Source organism: Oncorhynchus kisutch, unplaced genomic scaffold, assembly GCF_002021735.2.
Source record: "Oncorhynchus kisutch isolate 150728-3 unplaced genomic scaffold, Okis_V2 scaffold4006, whole genome shotgun sequence".
Lineage (NCBI taxonomy): Eukaryota > Metazoa > Chordata > Actinopteri > Salmoniformes > Salmonidae > Oncorhynchus > Oncorhynchus kisutch.
This window is the reverse complement of record NW_022265951.1, coordinates 38,590-60,409: the sequence shown is the minus strand read 5'-3', so window position 1 is coordinate 60,409 and position 21,820 is coordinate 38,590. Positions and strand designations below refer to the sequence as shown.

General features: G+C 45.3%; 1 protein-coding gene across 14 annotated transcripts in view; it reads right to left on the bottom strand.

Moving 5' to 3' along the window:
* The window catches only part of LOC109885436 (protein MTSS 1-like), a 104,114-nt gene extending 91,167 nt beyond the window's left edge, over window positions 1-12,947 (bottom strand). For 4 of the 14 annotated variants that reach the window (XM_031821654.1, XM_031821658.1, XM_031821656.1 and 1 more), the window contains exons 1-2: window positions 12,363-12,947; window positions 6,764-6,825 (exon numbers count right to left, since the gene is read on the bottom strand). In XM_031821654.1, coding sequence (XP_031677514.1) covers window positions 6,764-6,825; window positions 12,363-12,434 — 134 coding nt within the window. In that variant the 5' untranslated portion in view covers window positions 12,435-12,947. The remainder of the gene's footprint in view (window positions 1-6,763; window positions 6,826-12,362) is intronic. The other 10 variants (XM_031821653.1, XM_031821661.1, XM_031821663.1 and 7 more) reach the window with 3 other exon arrangements.
* Between the last annotated feature and the right edge of the window lie 8,873 nt (window positions 12,948-21,820).

The following is a 21,820-nucleotide window of genomic DNA, read 5'->3' as shown; positions in this document are numbered from 1 at the left end:
CTTTTTCAGTTCTGCCCACAAATGTTCTATGGGATTGAGGTCAGGGCTTTGTGATGGCCACTCCAATAAGGACAACCTTGACTTTGTTGTCCTTAAGCCATTTTGCCATAACTTTGGAAGTATGCTTGGGGTCATTGTCCATTTGGAAGACCCATTTGCGACCAAGCTTTCACTTCCTGACTGATGTCTTGAGATGTTGCTTCCATATCTACATAATTTTCCTCCCTCATGATGCCATCTATTTTGTGAAGTGCACCAGTCCCTCCTGCAGCAAAGCAAACCCCACAACATGATGCTGCCACCTCCGTGCTTCACGGTTGGGATGGTGTTCTTCGGCTTGCAAGCCTCCCCCTTTTTCCTCCAAACATAAAGATAGTCATTATGGCCAAACAGTTATATTTTTGTTTCATCAGACCAGAGGACATTTATCCAAAAAGTATGATCTTTGTCCCCATGTGCAGTTGCAAACCGTAGTCTGGCTTTTTTATGGTGGTTTTGGAGCAGTGGCTTCTTCCTTGCTGAGCGTCCTTTCAGGTTATGTCGATATAGGACTCATTTTACTGTGGATATAAATACTTTTGTACCTGTTTCAGTCAGCATCTTCACAAGGTCCTTTGCTGTTGTTCTAGGATTGATTTGCACTTTTTGCACAAAAGTACATTCATCTCCAGGAGACAGAATGCGTCTCCTTCCTGTGTGGTATGACGGCTGCGTGGTCACATGGTGTTTATACTTGCGAACTATTGTTTGTACAGATGAACGTGGTACCTTCAGGCATTTGGAAATTGCTCCCAAGGATGAACCAGACTTGCGGAGGTCTACAATTTTTTTTCTGAGGTCTTGGCTGATTTCTTTTGATTTTCCCATGATGTCAAGCAAAGAGGCACTGAGTTTGAAGGTAGGCCTTGAAATACATCCACAGGTACTCCTCCAATTGACTCAAATGAGGTCTATCAGAAGCTTCTAGAGCCATGGCATCATTTTCCAGAATTTTCCAAACTGTTTAAAGGCACAGTCAACTTAGTGTTTGTAAACTTCTGACCAACTGGAATTGTGATGCACTGAATTATAAGTGAAATAATCTGTCTGTAAACAATTGTTGGAAAAATGACTTGTGTCATACACAAAGTAGATGTCCTAACCGACTTGCCAAAACTATAGTTTGTTAACAAGAAATTTGTGGAGTGGTTGAAAAACGAGTTTTAATGACTCCAAGCTAAGTTTATGCAAACTTCCGACTTCAACTGTATATAGGGCACAACTTTTTTTTTAAAGTAGTGCCCTATATAGGGAATAGGGTGCCATTTGGGATGTAGTGTCTGTCCCAGAACAACAGAATTCTTTATCAACTCAAAAGGTATACGTCTGATATGAAATGACTAACATCCGTTTGACCAGGAATGAACAACACTGTCCTTGTCAACCTGTAATGGTATTACCACAGACTGTGTTGTAGCGGGTTGGAGCTAACCACTACACACAAGGGTGTGTTGTTAGTCTCTGGCGGAAAAATACACACACACACACACACACACACACAAAAAGACATACAGACGCACACTCTCCACAAGCACATTCCATTCTATTTAAAGGGAGAGGAGAACCACTACAGGGGAAACCTCTGGTTGTGTTAGTCTCTGTTGGATACTACTGTGCACTATATAGGGAATAGAATGCAATTTGGGACGTACACATCTTGTGATTACACAGTAATACACAACAACCAAATATTATCTGAAACATTATGTTGGGGGAAGTTATAAAAACAAACATTTTGCTACAAAAAAAGAAACGAATGGATTTAAAAACTATAATTAGATAACTTCCTAGAAGGCAGTGTGGAAGAGGACAGCTAAATGACAGAGCACTTAACCCTACCCTAACATTATTACAGAGTAAGACATACTGACATTCAGCCTGTTTTACCCTGCAGAGATCACCAGAGAGGTGGGTAGAGGTAGTAGCTAGACTGGGTGATTCTACCCAGCAGAGATCACCAGAGAGGTGGGTAGAGGTAGTAGCTAGACTGGGTGATTCTACCCAGCAGAGATCACCAGAGAGGTGGGTAGAGGTAGTAGACTGGGTGATTCTACCCAGCAGAGATCACCAGAGAGGTGGGTAGAGGTAGTAGCTAGACTGGGTCATTCTACCCAGCATAGATCACCAGACAGGTGGGTAGAGGTATTAGACTGGGTGATTCTACCCAGCAGAGATCACCAGAGAGGTGGGTAGAGGTAGTAGACTGGGTGATTCTACCCAGCAGAGATCACCAGAGAGATGGGTAGAGGTAGTAGCTAGACTGGGTGATTCTACCCAACAGAGCTCACCAGAGAGGTGGGTAGAGGTAGTAGCTAGACTGGGTGATTCTACCCAGCAGAGATCACCAGAGAGGTGGGTAGAGGTAGTAGACTGGGTGATTCTACCCAGCAGAGATCACCAGAGAGATGGGTAGAGGTAGTAGACTGGGTGATTCTACCCAGCATAGATCACCAGAGAGGTGGGTAGAGGTAGTAGCTAGACTGGGTGATTCTACCCAACAGAGATCACCAGAGACGTGGGTAGAGGTAGTAGACTGGGTGATTCTACCCAGCAGAGATCTCCAGAGAGGTGGGTAGAGGTAGTAGACTGGGTGATTCTACCCAGCAGAGATCACCAGAGAGGTGGGTAGAGGTAGTAGCTAGACTGGGTGATTCTACCCAACAGAGATCCCCAGAGAGGTGGGTAGAGGTAGTAGCTAGACTGGGTGATTCTACCCAACAGAGCTCACCAGACAGGTGGGTAGAGGTAGTAGCTAGACTGGGTGATTCTACCCAACAGAGATCACCAGAGAGGTGGGTAGAGGTAGTAGACTGGGTGATTCTACCCAGCAGAGATCACCAGAGAGATGGGTAGAGGTAGTAGACTGGGTGATTCTACCCAGCAGAGTTCACCAGACAGGTGGGTAGAGGTAGTAGCTAGACTGGGTGATTCTACCCAACAGAGATCACCAGAGAGGTGGGTAGAGGTAGTAGACTGGGTGATTCTACCCAGCAGAGATCACCAGAGAGGTGGGTAGAGGTAGTAGACTGGGTGATTCTACCCAGCAGAGATCACCAGAGAGGTGGGTAGAGGTAGTAGCTAGACTGGGTGATTCTACCCAACAGAGATCCCCAGAGAGGTGGGTAGAGGTAGTAGCTAGACTGGGTGATTCTACCCAACAGAGCTCACCAGACAGGTGGGTAGAGGTAGTAGCTAGACTGGGTGATTCTACCCAACAGAGATCACCAGAGAGGTGGGTAGAGGTAGTAGACTGGGTGATTCTACCCAGCAGAGATCACCAGAGAGATGGGTAGAGGTAGTAGACTGGGTGATTCTACCCAGCAGAGTTCACCAGACAGGTGGGTAGAGGTAGTAGCTAGACTGGGTGATTCTACCCAACAGAGATCACCAGAGAGGTGGGTAGAGGTAGTAGACTGGGTGATTCTACCCAGCAGAGATCACCAGAGAGGTGGGTAGAGGTAGTAGACTGGGTGATTCTACCCAGCAGAGATCACCAGAGAGGTGGGTAGAGGTAGTAGCTAGACTGGGTGATTCTACCCAACAGAGATCCCCAGAGAGGTGGGTAGAGGTAGTAGCTATACTGGGTGATTCTACCCAACAGAGCTCACCAGAGAGGTGGGTAGAGGTAGTAGCTAGACTGGGTGATTCTACCCAACAGAGATCACCAGAGAGGTGGGTAGAGGTAATAGACTGGGTGATTCTACCCAACAGAGATCACCAGAGAGGTGGGTAGAGGTAGTAGACTGGGTGATTCTACCCAGCAGAGATCACCAGAGAGGTGGGTAGAGGTAGTAGCTAGACTGGGTGATTCTACCCAACAGAGATCACCAGAGAGGTGGGTAGAGGTAATAGACTGGGTGATTCTACCCAGCAGAGATCACCAGAGAGATGGGTAGAGGTAGTAGACTGGGTGATTCTACCCAGCAGAGATCACCAGAGAGGTGGGTAGAGGTAGTAGCTAGACTGGGTGATTCTACCCAACAGAGATCACCAGAGACGTGGGTAGAGGTAGTAGACTGGGTGATTCTACCCAGCAGAGATCTCCAGAGAGGTGGGTAGAGGTAGTAGACTGGGTGATTCTACCCAGCAGAGATCACCAGAGAGGTGGGTAGAGGTAGTAGCTAGACTGGGTGATTCTACCCAACAGAGATCCCCAGAGAGGTGGGTAGAGGTAGTAGCTAGACTGGGTGATTCTACCCAACAGAGCTCACCAGACAGGTGGGTAGAGGTAGTAGCTAGACTGGGTGATTCTACCCAACAGAGATCACCAGAGAGGTGGGTAGAGGTAGTAGACTGGGTGATTCTACCCAGCAGAGATCACCAGAGAGATGGGTAGAAGTAGTAGACTGGGTGATTCTACCCAGCAGAGATCACCAGACAGGTGGGTAGAGGTAGTAGCTAGACTGGGTGATTCTACCCAACAGAGATCACCAGAGAGGTGGGTAGAGGTAGTAGACTGGGTGATTCTACCCAGCAGAGATCACCAGAGAGGTGGGTAGAGGTAGTAGACTGGGTGATTCTACCCAGCAGAGATCACCAGAGAGGTGGGTAGAGGTAGTAGCTAGACTGGGTGATTCTACCCAACAGAGATCCCCAGAGAGGTGGGTAGAGGTAGTAGCTATACTGGGTGATTCTACCCAACAGAGCTCACCAGAGAGGTGGGTAGAGGTAGTAGCTAGACTGGGTGATTCTACCCAACAGAGATCACCAGAGAGGTGGGTAGAGGTAATAGACTGGGTGATTCTACCCAACAGAGATCACTGCCAAGCCGCACTGCTTCTTGACACACTGCTCGCCTTAACCCGGAAACCAGCCGCACCAATGTGTCACTAGAGCGCAATGGGACAAGGAAATCCCGGCCGGCCAAACCCTTCCCTAACCCGGACGACGATGAGCCAATTGTGCGCCGCCTCATGGGTCTCCCGGTCACGACACAGCCTGGGATCGAACCCGGGTCTGTAGTGACGCCTCAAGTGAAGCAGTTCCTAACAGGCTGACTACACCGCTCGCATCGCGTGCGCTGCAAAATACATTTAGAAATCTATATTATTCCATTATTGCTGCTCGCGCCAACGAGCGTCTGTGTTGCCAAGGGCTAAAATAGAAGTCAGTTCTATTTCTGACGCAGATCGAGCTGCAAGTCCTGCCTCTCCCATTTCCTCATTGGTTTATAGAAGCAGGTACCCACGTGCAATCTCCTCATTGGTTATACCCACGTGGGTAACTGAAAGACGAACGAGGTCAGTGGCGGTTATGCACCTAATTTATGAAAGTCGCCAATCGCAACATAAAGTCAAGAGAAGAAAAGGCCTGGAAGGAGGAGAGATGACTAGAAACGATTCTGTTGACCGTTTTATGTGTGGATTAATTGTTGGAGTCGAGGACCTTGTGCATTTCAGGTAAAATAACAACTCAATGTTAATATCCCAGGACAAATTATCTAGCAACAGCAAGCTAGTTAAATAGGACAAATTAGCTAGCAAGTGCACGCTAGCTAGCTAAATTGCCATAAATGTTTAATGCTTTTTCGACCTGTCTCCAAATTAATGTAATTGGTTCAGAGTTTGTTTTGATATTTTAACCTGCGTGTCGTGATCGCGTTTGGTGTGGGGGGACAAAATACATTTATGCACGATGGCGCACACGCGCAGCCGGTGTGGGTTCCGTGTTAGACCGCTGCACTACTCGGGAGGACATCCATCCTGTTACAGCCACAGCTGCCCTACAGTTCCACCCAGACACAGCAAAGATCACAGAGACCTGCACCTCAGTGTCTGGTATGGGGGTCAGGGGGTTTAGGCCTAGGTGAGGCAATCCTTCAGCAACCCCTCAAAACTCAGACTCACAGGCTCAGCACAGAGAACCATGGAGTAGAACTAGGCCTAGAACCTACACTATTAGCAACTACACCGTAGCTCAACCACTGCTGCCCTACAGATCTCAGATAGGTGGGTAGAGGTTGGAGGTTGGGGCGGAACCAATAACGATGGACACTTATTGGACAGCTCTTTTCTAGGACTTATCCTACAGCATGACACTTATTAAGGGTCTATACCTATGGTAATAATGAGATGGTCCTGACTGTGGTCTAAGGGTCTATACCTGTGGTAATAATGAGATGGTCCTGACTGTGGTCTAAGGGTCTACCTGTGGTAATAATGAGATGGTCATGACTGTGGTCTAAGGATCTACCTGTGGTAATAATGAGATGGTCCTGACTGTGGTCCAAGGGTCTATACATGTGGTAATAATGAGATGGTCCTGACTGTGGTCTAAGGGTCTATACATGTGGTAATAATGAGATGGTCCTGACTGTGGTCTAAGGGTCTATACATGTGGTAATAATGAGATGGTCCTGACTGTGGTCTAAGGGTCTACCTGTGGTAATAATGAGATGGTCCTGACTGTGGTCTAAGGGTCTATACATGTGGTAATAATGAGATGGTCCTGACTGTGGTCTAAGGGTCTACCTGTGGTAATAATGAGATGGTCCTGACTGTGGTCTAAGGGTCTATACCTGTGGTAATAATGAGATGGTCCTGACTGTGGTCTAAGGGTCTATACCTATGGTAATAATGAGATGGTCCTGACTGTGGTCTAAGGGTCTATACATGTGGTAATAATGAGATGGTCCTGACTGTGGTCTAAGGGTCTACCTGTGGTAATAATGAGATGGTCCTGACTGTGGTCTAAGGGTCTACCTGTGGTAATAATGATGACTCACCTGAGTTGAGATTGTAGTTTCCCAGCCTTGCTGATAAAGTCTTCCCAGATGGGGTAGCTGTTCTGTGGAAACAAACACAAAGTACAGGAATATCAGAACATCTTGTTTTCCCTGAGCAAAACATCTGTCAGAAACACAAAACAACATGATAACAAAACACACACACAGAAAAAACACTTAAAAAAAAAAAAACTTGGTCGTCCCATTGAGGTAAATAAAAAAATGCTATTTTCCAAGCCAGACCTGCTCATCAAAGTGACGATGGACTAACCTATTAGACTTTATATTGATTATATTTTGTGAACACACCTTAATGAACACACAGTAAGGAACACACAGTAATGAACACACAGTAAGGAACACACAGTAAGGAACACACAGTAAGGAACACACAGTAATGAACACACAGTAATGAACACACAGTAAGGAACACACAGTAAGGAACACACAGTAATGAACACGCAGTAATGAACACGCAGTAATGAACACACAGTAATGAACACACATTAATAAACACACATTAATAAACACACAGTAATGAACACACAGTAATGAACACACAGTAATAAACACACAGTAATGAGCACACAGTAATAAACACACAGTAATGAGCACACAGTAATGAACACACAGTAATGAACACACAGTAATGAACACACAGTAATAAACACACAGTAATAAACACACAGTAATAAACACACAGTAATAAACACACAGTAATAAACACACAGTAATAAACACACAGTAATGAACACACAGTAATGAACACACAGTAATAAACACACAGTAATAAACACACAGTAATGAACACACAGTAATGAACACACATTAATAAACACACAGTAATAAACACACAGTAATAAACACACAGTAATAAACACACAGTAATGAACACACAGTAATGAACACACAGTAATGAACACACAGTAATGAACACACATTAATAAACACACAGTAATAAACACACAGTAATGAACACACAGTAATGAACACACATTAATAAACACACAGTAATGAACACACAGTAATAAACACACAGTAATGAACACACAGTAATGAACACACAGTAATGAACACACAGTAATGAACACACAGTAATGAACACACATTAATAAACACACAGTAATGAACACACAGTAATGAACACACAGTAATGAACACACAGTAATAAACACACAGTAATGAACACAGTAATAAACACACAGTAATAAACAGGCAGTAATGAACACACAGTAATGAAGGGCCCTCCCCCACCCTCCATTCGGCAAATCTGACCACGATTCCATCTTGCTCCTCCCCTCCTATAGGCAGAAACTCAAACAGGAAGCACCTGTCTTGAGGACTATTCAACGCTGGACTGACCAATTGGAATCGACGTTTCAAGATGGTTTTGATCACGCAGACTGGGATATGTTCAGAGTTTTGATCACGCGGACTGGGATATGTTCAGAGTTTTGATCACGCGGACTGGGATATGTTCAGAGTTTTGATCACGCGGACTGGGATATGTTCAGAGTAGCTTCAGAAAATAATATCAACACATATACCGATACGGTGAATGAGTTTATCAGGAAGTGCATAGGAGATGTGGTACCCACTGTGACTATTAAAACCTAACCCAATCAGAAACCGTGGAGAGATGGGAGCATTCGCGCAAAACTGAAAACCCGAACCACCGCATTTAACCAGGGCAAGACTGGGAATATGGAAGAAAACACACAGTGGAGTTATTCCCTCTGCAAAGCAGTCAAGCAGACTAAACGTCGCTATAGGGACAAAGATGAGTCCCAGTTCAACGGCTCAGACACGAGACGTATGCAGCAGGGTCTACAGACACTCACTGATTATAAAAGGAAAACCAGCCACGTCGCGGACACCGACGTCTTGCCACCCGGACAGCCTGAACACCTTCTTCGCTCGCTTTGAGGATAATACAGTGCCACCGAAGCGGACCGCTACCAAGGACTGCACCCCCCCACCTCCTCCTACGTGGCCAACATGAGTAAGACATTCAAACGGGTTAACCCTCGCAAGGCTGCCGGCCCAGGCGGCATTCCTAGCCGCGTCCTCAGAGCATGCGCAGACCAGCTGGCTGGTGTGTTTCACAGATATAGTCAATCTCTCCCAGTCTGTTGTCCCCACATGCTTCAAGATGGCCACCATTACCCCTGTACCTAAGAAAGCAAAGGTAATTGAACTAAATGACTATCACTCACGAAGTGCTTTGAGAGACTAGTCAAGGATCATATCACCTCTACCCTACCTGACACCCTAGACACACTTCAATTTGCTTACCGCCCTAATAGGTCCACAGACGATGCAATCGCCACCACACTGCACACTGCCCTAACCCATCTGGACAAGAGGAATACCTATGTGAGAATGCTGTTCATTGACTACAGCTCAGCATTCAACACCATAGTATCCTCCAAGCTCATCATCAAGCTCGAGGCCCTGGGTCTGAACCCCACCCTGTGCAACTGGGTCCTGGACTTCCTGACGGGCCGCCCCCAGGTGGTGAAGGTAGAAAACATCACCTCCACTCTGCTGATCCTCAACACTGAGGCCCGACAAGGGTGCGTGCTCAGCCTTTTCCTGTACTCCCTGTTCACCTATGACTGCGTGGCCAATCACGCCTCCAACTCAATCATCAAGTTTGCAGACGACACAACAGTAGTAGGCTTGATTACCAACAACGAGACAGCCTACAGGGAGGAGGTGAGGGCTCTGGGAGTGTGGTGTCAGGAAAATATCCTCTCACTCAACGTCAACAAAACTAAGGAGATGATCGTGGACTTCAGGAAACAGCAGAGGGAACACCCCCCTATCCACATCAGTGGGACCGCAGTGGAAAAGGTGGTGGAAAACTTCATGTTCCTCAGCGTACACATCACTGACCAACTGAAATGGTCCACCCACACAGACAGTGTGGTGAAGGAGGCGCAACAGCACCTCTTCTTTCTTTTCATGTGTCCTCCGAAACGCGACCCAACCAAGCCACACTGCTTCTTAACACAGTGCGCATCCAACCCAGAAGCCAGCCGCACCAATGTGTCGGAGGAAACACCGTGCAGCTGGCTACCTTGGTTAGCGTGCACTGCGCCCGGCCCGCCACAGGAGTCGCTAGTGCGCGATGAGACAAGGATATCCCTACCGGCCAAACCCTCCCTAACCCGGACGACGCTAGGCCAATTGTGCGTCGCACCACGGACCTCCCGGTCGCGGCCGGTTGCGACAGAGCCTGGGCGCGAACCCAGAGTCTCTGGTGGCACAGCTACTGCTACCACTGCGCCACCCGGGAGGCCCTCAACAGCACCTTTTCAACCTCAGGAGGCTTAGGCTTAACACCTAAAAACCTCGCAAACGTTTACAGATGCACAATTGAGAGCATCCTGTCGAGCTGTATCACCGCCTGGTACGGCAACTGCACCGCCCACAACCGCAAAGCTCTCCGGAGGGTAGTGCGGTCTGCCCAGCGCATTACTGGGCTGTATCACCGCCTGGTACGGAAACTGCACCGCCCACAACCGCAGGGCTCTCCAGAGGGTGGTGCGGTCTGCCCAGCGCATTACTGCGGGAAAACTTTCCGCCCTCCTGGACACCTACAGCACCCGATGCCACAGGAAGGCCAAAAAGATCATCAAGGACAACAACCACCCGATTCCACAGGAAGGCCAAAAAGATCATCAAGGACAACAACCACCCGATGCCACAGGAAGGCCAAAAAGATCATCAAGGACAACAACCACCCGATGCCACAGGAAGGCCAAAAAGATCATCAAGGACAACCACCCAAACCACTGCCTGTTTGCCCCGCTATAATCCAGAAGGCGAGGTCAGTACAGGTGCATCATAGCAGGGACCGAGTGACTAAAAAACAGCTTCTATCTCAAGGTCACCAGAGCTAAACAGTAATTTCCAGCACATCAGAGGCGGCTGCCTATAGACATAGATTAGGAATCACTGGTCACTTTAAGGAAATGAAACACTAGCCACTTGAATAATGTTCTGTATCCAGCATTACTCATCTCATATGTATAAACTGTCTTCTATAAACTATTCTACGGTATATTAGTCACTTTTAAATTGTGTTTACATATTGCATCACCCATTTCATATGTATATACTGTATTCTATTCCATACTACACCACTGACTGTTAAACAGTCATCTCCAGCACATCAGAGACTGCTGCCTATAGACAGAGTTTAGGAATCACTGGCCACTTTAATAATGTCTCTGTATCTTGCAATACTCATCTCATATGTGTAAACTGTACTCTATACTATTCTACGGTATCTTAGTCACTTTAATTGTGTGTAAATATAGCATCACCCATCTCATGTGTATATACTGTATTCTATACTATGTCACTGTATCCTAGTCCAATGCTGCTCTGACATATGTGTATAGATATCCTTAATCCATTCCTTACTTAGATGTACCTGTATTTTGGGTATATGTTGTGAAACTGTTAGATATTACTGCACTGTCGGAGCTAGAAGCACAAGCATTTCGCTACACCCGCAATAACATCTGCTAAACACGTGTAGGTGACCAATAAAATGTGATTGGAGTTGAGTAGTGTAATAGTCAGACTACGCTGCCATCCGGGAGGCCGAGGAGAAGATAAGTAAGGATGCTGTGTCTGAAAATGATTTGTAGCATTAGTGACCTTAGGAATGTCACCCTGTGTAACACTATACCGCCATAACACAGGAGACAGAGAGAGTAAGAGAGAGAGAGAGAGAGAGATAGAGAGAGAGAGATAGAAAGAGAGAAAGAAAGAGAGAGAGAGAAAGAAAGAGAGAGAGAGACAGAGAGTAAGGGAGAGAGAGAGAGAGAGAGAGAGAGAGAAAGAGAGAGAGAAAGAGAGAGAAAGAAAGAGAGAGAAAGAAAGAAAGAGAGAGAAAGAAAGAGAGAGAAAGAAAGAGAGAGAAAGAAAGAGAGAGAAAGAAAGAGAGAGAAAGAGAGGGGAGAGAAAGAGAGAGAGAGAAAGAGAGAAAGAGAGAGAGAAAGAGAAAGAGAGAAAGAGAGAGAGAAAGAGAGAGAGAGATAGAGAAAGAGAGAACGAAACACACACCCATACAAACACACACAGCTCCTTAGCATCAGTAGCCGATTAATATTTCAAGAGCCTTGAAGGCAGAGAGACCTCCTGCTGAACAATAACCTAGATACCCACAGCAACAATAGATTCAGAGGTGAAAAATATAGATGTTATAGCATAACAGTGCATTTGACATGGGAAGAAAACACCCAAGCCTCATCCATGGATAACCCCGATCTAGTATTTTTGTTTGCCTCCATAAACTTCAGTCATTTGGCTTCATAGCTCTCAGTTCGGCCTGAAGAGAAAGCAAGCAGCTAGCCATGACATGATGATGATGCATGCCTTGTCATTATCTGAAACAAGTGTCAAAAAATAACAGACAGCCAGTTAACGTTATCTACTTAGCTATTAGCTAACCTTAGTGGCCATTCCTACAGCACAGGTTACTGAATGAGTTAATATGGAGTTAGATAAGTAGCTATTAGCTATCTATCTAATGTACACTGTTATAAAAACAATGATTCAGAACGGGATAGGTTTGACTTACTTTCATGTCGCCTATCACACTCTGGAAAAGTCCCCCCAGTGCACTGCATTCCTTCTCAATAACAGACTCCATTTTTCTGGACAACTGAGTAACTGGTCAGTCTGACGGTCAAGCTGGACAGCTCCTGAACTTAAGAGTTGAAAGAAACCTCGGGCTCTTTGAATACAAATCCTCGGCTATTTGAATACAAATAATTTCGCTTTAGTTAACTATTCACCCAACGAGTGGAAAATAGCTTGACTTGATGCAGAAACTAATCAAAACCCGCTCCAGCCTATATAGCTGGATCGGCTCAGTCAAAAGCTCTCGGACAAGAGGTGAGACTGAGAGAAGAATAGTCGCTGACGAGATTTAAAACCCAATCGCTTCTCCACTCACGGTCCATGATTCTCCAAATGACACAATTCCCGAAACGTATTTAATACAACATGTATAGATATAGATCCGATAGTCTTTGGATATTCAACGTAAACAACAAAATGATCTACTCAAGCACATTCCAACAACAGCTCCGTCTCAGAAGCTCAATGTATTACAATGCAATTTCAGCTGGTCGAGTCTGGAGACTATGCGAAGATCTCAATTCAAACATACTCCTCGCGTCCTCTCTGCTCTCTCCTCGTCTCCTTCTCAAAGCCCATTGGAGGAGAAGGTAAGAGGGGCGGGACCTCTGACTTTCTCATCCAATGGGTTTTGAGAAGGAGACGACGGGAGCGCAGAGAGGACGCGAGGAGTATACCATCTTCCCTAAAGGTACAGAGCGCAGACCCGAATAGCGAAATTGCACCCCCCTCCTGGCTTTGACGCGTGTGTTGGCTTCTTGCCTTTTTGCTCGAGATAGTTTATAAAAGGAACTACTGACTGATTTCTATCTTTCTCAACTCATCATAACTGCTATTTAAAACGGTAGAGAATATTATTTCCGGTTTAGCAACAAAATTGTTCATGTAAATCTACAAAAACACTATACTCACACACACTAACTACACTGACACTCTCAAACAAAACCTACTACACACATTCACATACTGTACACTACTGCCGCGTTCAAAACAACTGTGAACTCGGAAAAATAAGAGGTCAAATCATGACGTCATTGAGCTTCAGGCCCGAGTTCCGGAGATGGAATTCCGTTCAAATGGATTTTTGCCACTCGGAGCTCGTTTTTTCCCCCACGAGTTCACAGCAGTGGCGATTTTAGCATGTAAATATTGGTGAGGCAAACTATTTAATTTTTATTTTATTTATGCCAGCAAAGCCACTACACAACACTACACAATACATTAATTGCACTATAACGGTGACATACAGTGGTGTATAGTTCTTAAGTAAAAATACTTTAAAGTACTACTTAAGTCGTTTTTTTGAGTATCTGTACTTTTCCTGAAGGAAATAATAACATAGCTAATATGGCTGATTTGCTTAAACAAATGTGGTTTCTATTGACAATTGACATGTACAAACTATGGCATAAGGGGACAACGAGCGGATAAGAGGCAATCGGTAATTTCGATAAAGACCTTAATGAGCGAGCCGGGATGGATGTAGTCAATAGAAGTATTTGTTCAACACTTTTGAAATGTACAGCGACAGAATTCAGAACATGGGCCATTCTTACAGTATTCTCCCTGTACACCAAGTCAGAGCCATATGATAAATAAAGGCATATATTTTTTTATTTTACCTTTATTTAACTAGGCAAGTCAGTTAAGAACAAATTTAGCTTCACTCTTGCGTATTTTATTTGTCTTTGCCGTGTGTCAATATTATTTTGTTTAACTCGGCATCATTGGGTTGTATTCTGGGCCATGTGACAAATACTATTTAACAACAACATTAACAAACGTGTGGTCCTGAGCAAAGGCTCATTGTTCAGATTTGAAGGGGTCTAGCGACATCTAGTGGCCAACACATGCATAGCCCGTGAGGTGGTTGGAAACACAATTTCACCTGCATTTGGAATACAATATAAAAGTGGGACAAAGAGTACAAATGTGTAGGCATTGGGGTAAAAATGAGGACAAACATTTTGCAAAGCATGAGGTTACCCCCAAGACTAATGGTTTGTCTGGACGGGCTCATTTCAGACACATAAAACGAGTGCTTGTCTCCCTTCACCAACAGATGTCTCCCTAGACTTTGAAAATGGACTCGTCACAAGTGCAAGTTGGGATCCTTGGGACATACATACCATAAATCCTAACCGTAACCCCTATCCTATTCTACCCTTACCTAACCTTAACCATAACCTTTGGTATTTGGTATGTTATTAGGATTCCCAATTAGCTGTTGAGAAAGCAGCAGCTACTCTTCCTGGGGTCCAACACAGAACATGAAACATGACATCATACAGAACATTATTAGACAAGAACAGCTCAAGGACACAACTACATCAACACCTTAATAACCCTTAGTGCAAGTTGGGATCCTTGGGACATACATACCATAAATCCTAACCGTAACCCCTACTCTACCCTTACCTAACCTTAACCATAACCTTTGGTATTTGGACACAACTACATCAACACCTTAATAACCCTTAACCCTTTTAAATATCAACTTCAACGGGGTGACGTCAGAGTTGGGACATCCCAAGGATCCCATTTAGAACATGTCTCATATTACACGAAACGTTTAGGCTACATACTGTGACTTTTCTATGTATACAACATGGATTACACAGGTCAAACTAAACCAGTCGTCTATTAGACCGTCCACCTCCAAAGAGCAGGCGATGTAGACCTATTCATGGAAACCAGAAGCAGTTAGCTTGTCCGTCTAGACTGAGACAGAGAGTAGGCTTGTCCGTCTAGACTGAGACAGAGAGTAGGCTTGTCCATCTAGACTGAGAGAGAGAGTAGGCTTGTCCGTCTAGACTGAGACAGAGAGTAGGCTTGTCCGTCAAAGACTGAGACAGATAGCAGTCTTGTCTGTCGAGACTGAGACAGAGAGTTGACTGAAACAGAGAGTAGACTGAGACAGAGAGTAGACTGAGACAGAGAGTAGGCTTGTCCGTCTAGACTGAGACAGACAGCAGGCTTGTCTGTCTAGACTGAGACAGAGAGTAGGCTTGTCCGTCTAGACTGAGACAGAGAGTAGGCTTGTCCGTCTAGACTGAGACAGAGAGTAGGCTTGTCCGTCTAGACTGAGACAGAGAGTAGGCTTATCCATCTAGACTGAGACAGAGAGTAGGCTTGTCCGTCTAGACTGAGACAGATAGCAGGCTTGTCTGTCTAGACTGAGACAGAGAGTAGACTGAGCCAGAGAGTAGGCTTGTCCGTATAGACTGAGACAGAGAGTAGACTGAGACAGAGAGCATGCTTGTCTGTCTAGACTGAGACAGATAGCAGGCTTGTCTGTCTAGACTGAGACAGAGAGTAGGCTTGTCTGTCTAGACTGAGACAGATTGCAGGCTTGTCTGTCTAGACTGAGACAGATAGCAGGCTTGTCCGTCTAAACTGAGACAGAGAGTAGGCTTGTCTGTCGAGACTGAGACAGAGAGTAGGCTTGTCCGTCTAGACTGAGACAGAGAGTAGGCTTGTCCGTCTAGACTGAGACAGAGAGTAGGCTTGTCTGTCTAGACTGAGACAGAGAGTAGGCTTGTCCGTCTAGACTGAGACAGAGAGTAGGCTTGTCCGTCTAGACTGAGACAGAGAGTAGGCTTGTCCATCAAAGACTGAGACAGATAGCAGTCTTGTCTGTCGAGACTGAGACAGAGAGTTGACTGAAACAGAGAGTAGACTGAGACAGAGAGTAGACTGAGACAGAGAGTAGGCTTGTCCGTATAGACTGAGACAGAGAGTAGACTGAGACAGAGAGCAGGCTTGTCTGTCGAGACTGAGACAGAGAGTTGACTGAAACAGAGAGTAGACTGAGACAGAGAGTAGACTGAGACGGAGAGTAGGCTTGTCCGTATAGACTGAGACAGAGAGTAGACTGAGACAGAGAGCAGGCTTGTCTGTCTAGACTGAGACAGAGAGTAGGCTTGTCTGTCTAGACTGAGACAGAGAGTAGGCTTGTCTGTCTAGACAGAGACAGATAGGAGGCTTGTCTGTCTAGACTGAGACAGAGAGTAGGCTTGTCCGTCTAGACTGAGACAGACTGCAGGCTTGTCTGTCTAGACTGAGACAGAGAGTAGGCTTGTCTGTCGAGACTGAGACAGAGAGTAGACTTGTCCGTCTAGACTGAGACAGAGAGTAGGCTTGTCCATCTAGACTGAGAGAGAGAGTAGGCTTGTCCGTCTAGACTGAGACAGAGAGTAGGCTTGTCCGTCAAAGACTGAGACAGATAGCAGTCTTGTCTGTCGAGACTGAGACAGAGAGTTGACTGAAACAGAGAGTAGACTGAGACAGAGAGTAGACTGAGACAGAGAGTAGGCTTGTCCGTATAGACTGAGACAGAGAGTAGACTGAGACAGAGAGCAGGCTTGTCTGTCTAGACTGAGACAGATAGCAGGCTTGTCCGTCTAAACTGAGACAGAGAGTAGGCTTGTCTGTCGAGACTGAGACAGAGAGTAGACTTGTCCGTCTAGACTGAGACAGAGAGTAGGCTTGTCCGTCTAGACTGAGACAGAGAGTAGGCTTGTCTGTCTAGACTGAGACAGAGAGTAGGCTTGTCCGTCTAGACTGAGACAGAGAGTAGGCTTGTCCGTCTAGACTGAGACAGAGAGTAGGCTTGTCCGTCAAAGACTGAGACAGATAGCAGTCTTGTCTGTCGAGACTGAGACAGAGAGTTGACTGAAACAGAGAGTAGACTGAGACAGAGAGTAGACTGAGACAGAGAGTAGGCTTGTCCGTATAGACTGAGACAGAGAGTAGACTGAGACAGAGAGCCTCCTCTAGGGGGGTAGCTGGTCCTCCTCTAGGGGGGTAGCTGGTCCTCCTCTAGGGGGGTAGCTGGTCCTCCTCTAGGGAGGTAGCTGGTCCTCCTCTAGGGGGGTAGCTGGTCCTCCTCTAGGGGGGTAGCTGGTCCTCCTCTAGGGGGGTAGCTGGTCCTCCTCTAGGGGGGTAGCTGGTCCTCCTCTAGGGGGGTAGCTGGTCCTCCTCTAGGGGGGTAGCTGGTCCTCCTCTAGGGGGGTTGCTGGTCCTCCTCTAGGGAGGTAGCTGGTCCTCCTCTAGGGGGGTAGCTGGTCCTCCTCTAGCGGGGTAGCTGGTCCTCCTCTAGGGAGGTAGCTGGTCCTCCTCTAGGGGGGTAGCTGGTCCTCCTCTAGGGGGGTAACTGGTCCTCCTCTAGGGGGGTAGCTGGTCCTCCTCTAGGGGGGTAGCTGGTCCTCCTCTAGGGGGGTAACTGGTCCTCCTCTAGGGGGGTAGCTGGTCCTCCTCTAGGGGGGTAGCTGGTCCTCCTCTAGGGGGGTAACTATGTTGATAATTATCACACATTTTAGTTTCAGAGCTCAGCTAAAAAAGTGTGAACTTTTTTTGTATTTCTGTTCAGTTCTATTTGTGGACCACAGGAAGGGCTTCTGCATGTACAGCGGCTAATGTTGCTCCTAATCAACTAAACTAAACCATTCAAATCAAATCAAATCATAATGTATTGGTCACATACACATGGGTAGCAGTTATTGCGAGTGTAGTGAAATGCTTGTGCTGCTACTTCCGACTGTGCAGTAATATCTAACAAGTAATCTAAGAATTCCACAACAACTACCTAATACACACAAATCTATGTAAAGGAAAGGAATAAGAATATGTACATATAAATATATGGATGAGCAATGACAGAGCAGCACAGGCAAGATACAATAGACGGTATAAAATACAATATATACATATGAGATGAGTCGTGCAAGATATGTAAACACTATTAAAGTGGCATTATTAAAGTGACTAGTGATCCATTTATTAAAGTGGCCGATGAGTCTGTATGTAGGCAGCTGCCTCTCTGTGTTAGTGATGGCTGTGTAACATTCTGATGGCCTTGAGATTCTATATGCATTCTGAGCGTTTTGTCAAGTAACATAAAGACAGCATCTGACACAATATTGAGTTTTTCTCCAACATCCAATGAACTTCCTGTCAAGTGTTTTTTTAATTTGATTTTTTTTTATCCAATTAGATCAGCGCATGGTTTTATCAGCTGCTTATACAGGAAATCCCCCAAGATGTAGTTTCCTGTCACGAAACAGAAAATAAAGTGAATGTATCTGTTTTGTACCATAGCAGTTTGTCGTTTCCTTTCTGTATACCGGCGATGTACGGAAACACACCAGATGTTGATGACTAAACCATGTTTGTTCTGTCAGGTGGACGCTGATTGAGATATCCCACCCACCCAACCACTCCTGAATGAATGAATGGGTTTCTATGGTGACCTAAACTCTCAACTGGAGCACAAGCTGCTGTCACTTCATTACACCTACGTTCCAAATGGAACCCTATTCCCTATATATAGTGCACTACTTTAGACCAGGACCAAATGGAACCCTATTCCCTATATAGTGCACTACTTTAGACCAGGACCAAATGGAACCCTATTCCCTATATAGTGCACTACTTTAGACCAGGACCAAATGGAACCATATTCCCTATATAGTGCACTACTTTAGACCAGGACCAAATGGAACCATATTCCCTATATAGTGCACTACTTTAGACCAGGACCAAATGGAACCCTATTCCCTATATAGTGCACTACTTTAGACCAGGACCAAATGGAACCATATTCCCTATATAGTGCACTACTTTAGACCAGGACCAAATGGAACCCTATTCCCTATATAGTGCACTACTTTTGACCAAAGCCCTACGAGCCACTCCCCTACACAACATTTACATAAGGACTCTCTCATCTGTCCATTGATGGATCTGAATACAGCTGGAATGTTTTCAAGGAGTAGTATACTGTACTACATTACTGTAGTATACTTCCCTCTCTAACCCAGCAAACAGACCATACACACCATTACTGTAGTATACTTCCCTCTCTAACCCAGCAAACAGACCATACACACCATTACTGTAGTATACTTCCCTCTCTAACCCAGCAAACAGACCATACACACCATTACTGTAGTATACTTCCCTCTCTAACCCAGCAAACAGACCATACACACCATTACTGTAGTATACTTCCCTCTCTCTCCCAGCAAACAGACCATACAAACCATTACTGTAGTATACTTCCCTCTCTCTCCCAGCAAACAGACCATACACACCATTACTGTAGTATACTTCCCTCTCTAACCCAGCAAACAGACCATACAAACCATTACTGTAGTATACTTCCCTCTCTAACCCAGCAAACAGACCATACACACCACTACTGTAGTATACTTCCCTCTCTAACCCAGCAAACAGACCATACACACCATTACTGTAGTATACTTCCCTCTCTAACCCAGCAAACAGACCATACACACCATTACTGTAGTATACTTCCCTCTCTAACCCAGCAAACAGACCATACACACCATTACTGTAGTATACTTCCCTCTCTAACCCAGCAAACAGACCATACACACCATTACTGTAGTATACTTCCCTCTCTAACCCAGCAAACAGACCATACACACCATTACTGTAGTATACTTCCCTCTCTAACCCAGCAAACAGACCATACACACCATTACTGTAGTATACTTCCCTCTCTAACCCAGCAAACAGACCATACACACCATTACTGTAGTATACTTCCCTCTCTAACCCAGCAAACAGACCATACACACCATTACTGTAGTATACTTCCCTCTCTAACCCAGCAAACAGACCATACAAACCATTACTGTAGTACACTTCCCTCTCTAACCCAGCAAACAGACCATACACACCATTACTGTAGTATACTTCCCTCTCTAACCCAGCAAACAGACCATACAAACCATTACTGTAGTACACTTCCCTCTCTAACCCAGCAAACAGACCATACACACCATTACTGTAGTATACTTCCCTCTCTAACCCAGCAAACAGACCATACACACCATTACTGTAGTATACTTCCCTCTCTCTCCCAGCAAACAGACCACACACACCATTACTGTAGTATACTTCCCTCTCTAACCCAGCAAACAGACCATACAAACCATTACTGTAGTATACTTCCCTCTCTAACCCAGCAAACAGACCATACACACCATTACTGTAGTATACTTCCCTCTCTAACCCAGCAAACAGACCATACACACCATTACTGTAGTATACTTCCCTCTCTAACCCAGCAAACAGACCATACACACCATTACTGTAGTATACTTCCCTCTCTAACCCAGCAAACAGACCATACAAACCATTACTGTAGTATACTTCCCTCTCTAACCCAGCAAACAGACCATACAAACCATTACTGTAGTATACTTCGCTCTCTCTCCCAGCAAACAGACCATACAAACCATTACTGTAGTATACTTCCCTCTCTCTCCCAGCAAACAGACCATACACACCATTACTGTAGTATACTTCCCTCTCTCTCCCAGCAAACAGACCATACACACCATTACTGTAGTGTACTTCCCTCTCTAACCCAGCAAACAGACCATACAAACCATTACTGTAGTATACTTCCCTCTCTCACCCAGCAAACAGACCATACACACCATTACTGTAGTATACTTCCCTCTCTAACCCAGCAAACAGACCATACAAACCATTACTGTAGTATACTTCCCTCTCTCTCCCAGCAAACAGACCATACACACCATTACTGTAGTATACTTCCCTCTCTAACCCAGCAAACAGACCATACACACCATTACTGTAGTATACTTCCCTCTCTAACCCAGCAAACAGACCATACAAACCATTACTGTAGTATACTTCCCTCTCTCTCCCAGCAAACAGACCATACAAACCATTACTGTAGTATACTTCCCTCTCTCTCCCAGCAAACAGACCATACAAACCATTACTGTAGTATACTTCCCTCTCTCTCCCAGCAAACAGACCATACAAACCATTACTGTAGTATACTTCCCTCTCTCTCCCAGCAAACAGACCATACAAACCATTACTGTAGTATACTTCCCTCTCTCTCCCAGCAAACAGACCATACAAACCATTACTGTAGTATACTTCCCTCTCTCTCCCAGCAAACAGACCATACAAACCATTACTGTAGTATACTTCCCTCTCTCTCCCAGCAAACAGACCATACAAACCATTACTGTAGTATACTTCCCTCTCTAACCCAGCAAACAGACCATACAAACCAGTACTGTAGTATACTTCCCTCTCTAACCCAGCAAACAGACCATACAAACCATTACTGTAGTATACTTCCCTCTCTAACCCAGCAAACAGACCATACAAACCATTACTGTAGTACACTTCCCTCTCTAACCCAGCAAACAGACCATACAAACCATTACTGTAGTATACTTCCCTCTCTCTCCCAGCAAACAGACCATACACACCATTACTGTAGTATACTTCCCTCTCTCTCCCAGCAAACAGACCATACACACAGGCAATATTGTACACACTAATGTTAAATGTATCTGGAACATAGTACACAACACCAAG